Genomic DNA, 9,733 nt, shown 5'->3' on the forward strand with positions numbered 1-9,733 from the left:
TGAAAGCATGTTGTAAATATCACGATCATTTTTGAATTCCTTTACTGTCGAGTCGTCCATGTACGTCATAAATTCGATTGATTGATTATCACCTCGCTTTACTTTTCCAACTAATTGATTTACCGGAAGTTGAAGATCTTCCGGAAAACCCGGATGGTTCCCTGCCAGTCCAAATTTAACACTTGATATGACGTTTGCAGTATCTAAGCCATATGTTCTAAACACAATTGCAAAATCCCGGTCGTCCTCATGAAGTTGGTGTATTGCTTTATATACAGAAGGAAGTATATAATGATAATGTTTGCCGTCTGATCCGGACATTGTTAATTTTCCAGATTGTGGAACTTCCGAATGTTTCCATTTCATTTTGTCAATGTGTGAATCGAAATACGGTAAAAATCCCTTACCAATATCGCTGTGAGCGAAATCGCCTGTTGCTATTCGCAACAATGTTCTGTCTTTAGGAGTTTTAACCAATTTTCTTTCTAAATATTTATAAAATGTAGTTGTACCCTCAGCCGGAGGAGTAAGAGACGGAATATATGAATGCCATCGCCAAGCGCCATTTTCTAGATCTCTACCCCAAACTACACCCGTCAAGAAACTGTTCAGCGCTTGTTCCATAGTAACATTTGTAACTGAATCGGAAACTAGAACTGTATTCCTGAGATCAAAATGAACGACAAGTTTACGTTTCTTACCGTTTACTCCAACAATATCCTCCTCCATTTTGGAATCACAATTGTCTATCTGAGAAACACATCCCCCTTTAGGGGAAATATTTGTGTCGCTATCTAGGGTCATAATGTTTCGCCCATTTTCCATTCCAAAGACATTTGGTTTTTGAGCAGTTTATAATGTCCTATATTTTATTACGTTCGTTTCACAGGTAACAATTTAATAATGGAGTCTTGTCTTAACTTGATTCCAACTCACCAATCAATACTAACGAAGGGTTTTAAATCGGTAACTATATTGATCAACTGTAGAACTGTATATGATCTATATATAAGTATTACTGTATTTATATATTCAAAGAGCCTTTTAAATCTACTGGGGAAATCCCATAGGTTGGTGTTGGAGTTTCACAATCATTGATAAGATGAAATACTTGGATAAATGATCTTATTAGTACATTTATACATGTAGTCGATTCCATACTATCGTATATCTTCTGGGAAGGTGATTTTTACACTTAGCAACACAATCAAAACAAATAAACAAAAATATTGATAAATACAAAATATAAATTATCCTTTCATCGAATTTTTATCCTAAGTCCAAATAAATTTATAAAGACATAAATCTTCAGTTAAAGGTACCGCATTTGTTTTGGTTATTCCTTCAAAATCAACATCTTTAAGCGTATAAAAATATAATTAAACACATATTATACACATTTTTCATTTAATTTTTGATTGTGTTTGAATGGGGAAAAAATGGAATGGAAGTTCGGAACTTTTAAACTTGTCAGAAAAAGCGGATTTACTAACCGGAAGCAAACTTTGTTTAACAGTCACTTATTTTTTTCAATGTTGCAAAATGGTTTTATAAATTTGGTCATGTTATCTAAAAATTCGTCATCATATCCTGCCTGACTCAATAAAGATTTAAAGTATGATTACTCTAATCTAATCTAAGGTTAAATTTTTGGGTTTAGAAATTTGGAAAGAATAGTTATATTGGAGTATGATTCGTTTGGAAAGGTTCAAAACATGAAACAAAAGGGATATCATACAGAAGGCTAACGGACATCGGTTTACGGCAGCGAGCAGAAATGAGATTGACAACTCATAGCACGGGAAGTTCAGGGGGAGGTTCCAGGATTTTGGAAAGGGGGGGGGGGGGGGGGGGAGTAACAAATTTTTTTGGGACTTCTTTTTTTTTGGCCAAATGGTGTAAAATGCATTTTAGTTGAAATGTAGGGGCTGGACATTTTTGGTACCGTATTCTCTATATTTAAAGTGATTGTCTATTATAAAATGATTGAATGGATCCAAAGCTATGTATAAATATAAAATGGACATGGAAAATTTCCGTTTGTTGTATGGTTAATTAGCATGACCTTACATATTTCTTGTTGTGAACAAGATATACGGCTATTCAATGAAATTTACAATACGACCGACACGAAGAAAAACAAACAAGAAATGTTTATCCATTGAAATGTTTGGTTGAAATGTTTCACCCAACAAGGGAAGCGAGGGGTTCAAATCAACCAAAGGCTACGAATGAATCGGAAACGGAAATGAAGTTGTGAATAACGCGGTCGACACATGGAGTCATACAGGCCACACCCAGCAGGCCGGTTACAGTCGGACCTTAAAAAAAATATTCAGTAAATCAGTTCGGCGGAACAGACCTTCCGGTCAGATATGGGATTGTCATCCTTAGCCTAAGCAATGTGTTACTGTTATGTGAATACGAGCGAAAAAAATCTTTATAAGTGAAAAATTGTCGCATAAAAATTAAATACACGGCAAAATTCACGAAGTCTAGGCTGATTATTTATCATTTTACAAAAAAAAAAGTTCCAGCAAAAAAAGGGGGGGCGTACGCCCTCTACGCTCCCTCTGAATTCCGCCACTAGGAATTCTTACTAGAAGTCAATTACCATATCAGTGCATTAAATAAAACAACTACGGTATTATACTATCAATTAATAAACTATTATATATGTAAAAGACAAAGAAATATGACAAATTATGTCATAAATTGACTGGCAATGTGACCATATTATTAAACTTCCAGATAATAATCATCTAGATAAGCATGGTTTACTTTTAGTATTTCATGGTTCTTTTCCATTCGTTTCAAGTTTGTGTATCAGGCTGTAGGATGAATGGAAAATGTTCCACATGTTTGTTATGCATGCCAACAAATATTTTCGACTTCTTAAGATTCACTTCAAATAGAACTTTATTCTACCCGGAAGTCCGCTTACGGTATTGAAAATATGTTAGAATACAAGATTGATATGCATGCTTAATGCCATAATTTAAGTTGTGGCGTACATTTTGTATTTTATAACTTACACAATTTGTGTATTATATATTTTTTGCCTTCTTTCGGATTTTTGTTTATTTTAATAGACTGTTGATATGTACAACCGAATGGTTTGTCCTATCTGTATGGCATTTTTTTTAAAGTATTTTTACTATCTTAATATCATATTGAAATAGAAGGCAAACATATCATAGTACTGGTATTTGTTAGATTTCATGTCCTGTAGGAGCCTGTGTTTTGCTGATATATTTAACTCGCACCAGTCAACTTCCAAGCAAGTGTCACACATTACTAGTTGTCACACATTACTTTGGTACTAAATTTTATATTTCAAACTTTCTAATTATATTGACTACTATTGTGTACATATCGTATGCAGCAGGCATATATTTAATTTGTTCAATACTAATAATGATCTCAAAATTAGCTATGAATTTACATGTCCGAAATATTTGTTTACATCTGAAACATGTAAGATTATTAATTTATATTTGTCAATAACCTTTTAATAAAATTAACGGTACCAATTTTCTTGCACCAGATGCGCATTTCGACAATACATGTCTCTTCAAGCTAATGCAAACATCTTACAAGTTCGTTATGCAACTTTTTTCGGTCATATCAGATACACACATAATTTAATTCACCGATCATAGATTGATCACTTATCGTAATTCTCTTTGATAAACGTAACCAATCTGTTATCTAATTTCTGTTATTAATATGAAAGTTGGTACTTTATTTTATAATATTATATCCGATATGTATAACAATAGTCAAGCATGTGTAAGAGTTGGAGCTTCTCTCACTGACCCTTTTAGCATTAAATTAGGTGTAAGACAAGGAGACAACTTGAGTCCTTCATTATTTAAAATTTTTATAAATGACTTCCCATCTTATCTTGACTCCTGCCTGGATGCAGTTTCCCTGCACTCCGAGAAATTAAATTGTTTGATGTATGCAGATGATATTGTGATTATGTCAACATCAGCCACAGGGCTTCAAAGTAGACTTGATCAGCTAGAAAAATATTGTGCTGACTGGTGCCTCAAAGTTAATATTAAAAAGACTAAAGTCATAATTTTTAATAAGGCTGGAAGGAAAATTCAGGCGAATTTTCGACTGCAGAATAACTTGATTGACTGTGTCGCTCATTACAAATATTTGGGTGTTCACTTTACTGCATCTGGAAGTTTTCATCTAGCTAAAACTGAACTTTATAATAAGGCTCTTAAGGCCTACTATAAACTTAGAAAGGATTTTATCAATCTTTCTCCTGGAATAAAATCTTGTGTTCATATTTTTGATCATACCCTTAAACCCATTCTGTTATATAATTCAGAGGTATGGGGAGGTTATAATGTTTCTTGTAATAAATTACAGTCTTCCTTATTTAATCTTGAAAGTATTTTTAAAAATCTTAAGTGTGAGAATCTCCATCTTAAATTTTCTAAGTTTATACTTGGTGTACACAAAAGGAGTGTCAATTTTGCTGTATTATCAGAACTGGGGCGTTTCCCCTTACATTATGATATTGTAAAGTCAATTGAAAAATACTGGTATAGATTTGAAAATCTTACAACTGAATTCAGTCTATTGAAAGATGCTTATAAATGCAGCCAAGAGCTTCACAAATCTAACATAACTTCTTGGTACTCATTTGCTAAGAAAGTATTAGAAGTTTTTGAAATTAAACAAGAAGTAAAACATTTCGGACAATATAAATTTTTGAACATATCTAGCAAATTAATTCACACTAAATATATTAGCAATTGGTATGCTAGCCAAAATAAAGCTTCTGATGGAAAACTGTTTAATTATGTGAAATTTAAGCAGAATTTTGGTTATGAAAATTATCTTTCTTTAATTAAGGACTTTGATTTAAGAAGATCTATATGCAAATTACGTATTTCTGCTCATAAGCTTCAAATTGAAGTTGGACGTTTTTCAAATATTCCACGAAATGAAAGAATTTGCAAAAAATGCTCCTCTGGCTGTGTTGAAGATGAAATCCATTTTTTTAACTAACTGTGAAAATTTTAAATCAGATAGAGATGCTCTCTTTGACTTTGTTTGCCAAAGAATTCCAAATTTTTCTATACTGGATAATCAGCATAAATTTATTTATTTATTAAACTGTGAAGACAATCAGGTCCTTAATGCTGTTGGTAAATTTATTAAAGTGAATATGAGTTAGTAATTGTATTGTTACTGTATGTAAAATAATGTTTGTATCTATGTATCTATCAAATTAATATTCTTTTTCCTTATTCATGTATGCTCTGTATGCCCCTTGTGGGCCCTTAATTGGAAATAAAATATGTTCTGTTCTGTTCTGTTCTGTTGACGAAATGACCAATACAAACTTTGTTGTTAGCAACGCTATTTGGTATTTAAAGATAGATAAATTTATATTCAGGGACTCCGTTTGGATATGCCAACGAGAGCACACGAACTTCGTTCGGATTTTCCATCGCACTCATATACATTGTTTTTGGTTTAAATTAACTAAATTGTAACACTGATACTTTATATTTGGACTTTATTAAATGAATTTGGACTTTACCAATTTGTTTATGTTTTATACTGTATTGAACTGCCGACTTGTGTGTGAATAAAGAGCTAGTACTCCGCATTGTGAATCGTTCCCAAAGATGGAATTCCACTCGAAGCCGTGCTGGCAATATTTATCTAGAAAGATACAAAATCTTTCTTCATACAAGTACCAAAGGTCATAAACTCGGCAATGTTAAACTGAGATGACGAATTTGCTTCGAAAGTTGAACATCGGTGTACTTCATTGCACAGATGCAGCGCTATTAATAAAATATTGGTTGTGGTTCTACTGATACAGGTGGGTTTTTTTTTTTAGCTGCGTGATAAAGACCTTACTGTGAATGATATGTGTAGAGCAGTAATTTACGATTTGTTTATGTGAGTGTGGAGAATTTTTTGTTATCATGAACCAAACTTTGATTCACCTCCAGTTCTTTTTCATTATGATAGGTCAATATATTTCTTAACCCTGACAAGACATTGTAATAGACCCAGAACAACTGCTCAAACTTAAGTTGTACCCTCTCCCCCCCCCCCCCTTTTCCCTTTTCTCTCTCTCCCTCGATGGATGGATCGATCGAAGAGGTATTTATAAAAACATGGATGATATTTCAACAATATTTTATAGTTTATTCAACGGTTCAGGTATAGTTGACTTTCTGCTCTGTCGTACTTTTTTGTATGATTTTCATCGAGGATTTGTACACTATACAAATCCTTGTTTTCATTAAGAATGAACTTACTTTAAGTCTATTCTCGTACATAAAATTTCAAAAGCCATTATTCTCATGTATTATACGTCAATACGAAAAACTTTTCCTCCAAAAAATCAATTCCGATTCAATGGAATATCGATTATCTTATCGTGTCTTTCTTTATCAATAAATAATTATTATTTACCTTAATTGTCACTATTGAATAAATGTTTGGAGTATCAACTAGGTTTGACCCTAGTCACCTTATCATATAATGCACAATTATTCAATATTGACAATAGACTTCGTATCAACTAATTAAGCAGTTAGTCTTTTTTGTACGTTGATATTTCTCAATAGATGAATGACGATATACCTTTTTTTTTTATCATACTGTATGATATTTTCTGATTCCATGTAATATATCATGTATTAATTCGATATTCTTTTATGTTCGTAGTTTATATTATATCACAGAAATGCAGAAAAAGTTAAGCAATATTCACCGTGACATGCACATTTTCTATCAATTATTTCTCTATATTTGTTCCAAAAATTAAGTGTATATCAAATAGAAATATTGATATTTAATGCTTATATCTTAAATAAGAAAAATATAGATTATTAAGGCATCATTTGAAAATTATACAGTAAAATCTGTATTTATTCATATTTGGTAGCACTGGCCTTTTATGAAAAACAACTACATGTAACGATATACAAACACTGTGTCAGATGTATATTTTTTAGCTTATGAAATCTGCCGACAACACACATGCGTGTAACAAAAAAAAGAACGAACTGAATTACAAAAAAATATTCGGAAAGCAAATATGGTATTCGTCAATAGTACGCATTCAAGATAAAGATTATGGTGGCGATTAGTTCTTGAGTAGTTGCTCTCAAACGAGGCGGCGAGATCTTGGACTATTTAGATGTTTCAACAGTTTTTCTTTATACTAATTGGAGTTTTACGATAATAAAATAAGTAGAATATGCATGATTTTCATTCAATAAAACGACAGACAGACAGACAGACAGACAGACAGACAGACAGACAGACAGACAGACAGACAGACAGACAGACAGACAGACAGACAGACAGACAGACAGACAGACAGACAGACTGACAGACAGACAGACAGACAGACAGACAGACAGACAGACAGACAGACAGACAGACAGACAGACAGACAGACAGACAGACAGACAGACAGACAGACAGACAGACAGACAGACAGACAGACAGACAGACAGACAGACAGAAGACAGACAGACAGACAGACAGACAGACAGACAGACAGACAGACAGACAGACAGACAGACAGACAGACAGACAGATAGACAGACATTAAACCGAACTATGCCCTAAGTGAATGTTATTGTTATTGTAACCTCTGATCAATGTTCTCATAGTTAACATATTCCAAATTCGTTTTGTAATGTTTGTTGATTATTGTTGACTAGGAACTTCTTTTTTCATATTGTAACCTCTGATCAATGTTCTCATAGATAACATATTCCAAATTCATTTTGTAATGTTTGTTGATTATTGTTGACTCGGAACTTCTTGTTTCATATTGTAACCTCTGATCAATGTTCTCATAGATAACATATTCCAAATTCGTTTTGTAATGTTTGTTAATTATTGTTGACTCGGAACTTCTTGTTTCATATTGTAACCTCTGATCAATGTTCTCATAGATAACATATTCCAAATTCGTTTTGTAATGTTTGTTGATTATTGTTGACTCGGAACTTCTTGTTTCATAAAACAAATGATAGTGTCAGTGTCATGTTTATGTAGCTGTCTTTCATATAAACAACTCCTTGGTTTCATTGGCACATCCATGGGGATTGTTCCAGGGGTTGGAACCCTCCCCACCTTATCGATTTTTGTTCTATATTATGTAAACGTTTTATGCTGTTTCGTGGATTGACAATTAAATCCCCCTTTCAAAATGGTTGGATCCGTGTCTGGCTCTCGTGCTCTCCTTACAGGACATGTACAGTTTTAAATTGTCTTGGGTGAAACACTGGCCGAGTCAAACTGAAGACTTTTGAAGGGGTATTTCCTGCTCAGTATGCGGCATTTCGGTATAAAATATATAAACGCATTCAAAATCCGACTCAGTATGTCGGTGCAGTACATGTATATAGCCATATATGTATATATAAATAACATAAGTAGAAAAGTTATCGGACTTTTTTTCGCGTCACTGATGAGTCTTTTGTAGACGAAACGCGCGTCTGACGCAAGTACAAAATTTCAATCCCAGTATCTTTGATGATAAAATTGAGATTGAAAATGGGGAATGTGTCAAAAAGACAACAACCCGACCAAAGAGAAAACAAAAACAATGGGTCTTCAATGCAGCGAGAAACTCCCGCACCCGGAGGAGTCCTTCAGCTGGCCCCTAAACAAATTGTATACGTAACAATGTACTAGTTCCGTGATAATGGACGTCATACTAAACTCCGAAATATACACAAGAAACTAAAAGTTAAAATCATACAAGAGTAACAATGGCCAGAGGCTCCTGACTTGGCACAGGCGCAACATTGCGGCGGGGTTAAACTTGTTTTTTTTTATATCTCAACTCTCCCCTATACCTCTAGCCAATGTAGAAAAAAACAAACGCACAACAATTCGCACAGTAAAAAGTCTGAGTTCGATATATGAAAAGGTAACAAAAGAAACCAAAACAAATGATAATAATACATTAATGAACAAAGTACTACCAGCAGTTACTAACATGCCAGCTCCAGACCTTAATTAAACTGATTGAAAGATTATGTCTTCATCATATGAATATCAAGTACAATCCCTCCCGTTAGGGGTTTAGTATTATACCATCATAAAATAGCCAAAATATGCAATCTTTAATAACCTGACAACAGTATCGTACCTATATCCCTTTTTAATAAGTCTGCTTAAAGGTTATGTTAGCTTTTGAGTTGTATGCCGACATTGTTGTGCTTTGTGAAGAATATTACCATAAAACATGAGTTTATTTGTCGTGTAACATGTGCTGCTTAGGACCATTCAGTCATTAGTTTATTTACCACACACGCAGTCAATTCATAATTCAAGATTATACTTTGAATTTTCTGGACCATATACATCATGATATATTATAGATAAGGAGATGTGGTATGATTGTAAATGAAACAACTATCCAAAAGAGCTCAAAGAACATGAAGAGTGACCATATGCATATCAATTTGATTTCAAATAGTTTTAAACTGTTTTATGTATATGCTATAATCGTTAATCCTGTTATATAAATGTTCTTAATCACTAAACTAAGAGCGATGTCAAAAACAAGTATGTAAAAATTGTTTATAGAAATGACCTCGACCCACCTTCGTACTAAATAAGTATAGGTTTTCCCATGACCCAAGCAAGTCAGCAGTAAGCTTTAATCCATCATGTTTTCTTTTTCAATTTAGAAAATGGAATATCAATAAAGATG

At 33.3% G+C, this 9,733-nt stretch overlaps 1 protein-coding gene across 1 annotated transcript; it reads right to left on the reverse strand.

Annotated features, from left to right (window-relative positions):
- On the reverse strand, nt 1–1,003 carry LOC139487144 (uncharacterized; the record flags this gene model as incomplete). The annotated part of the gene is given in 1 exon segment (XM_071272127.1): nt 1–1,003. A coding segment is annotated over 1 exon segment (825 nt), but the record flags the coding sequence as incomplete, so codon positions are not given.
- Nucleotides 1,004–9,733: the final 8,730 nt, after the last annotated feature.

Source organism: Mytilus edulis, chromosome 1 (genome assembly GCF_963676685.1).
Source record: "Mytilus edulis chromosome 1, xbMytEdul2.2, whole genome shotgun sequence".
In the NCBI taxonomy this organism is placed as follows: Eukaryota; Metazoa; Mollusca; class Bivalvia; order Mytilida; family Mytilidae; genus Mytilus; species Mytilus edulis.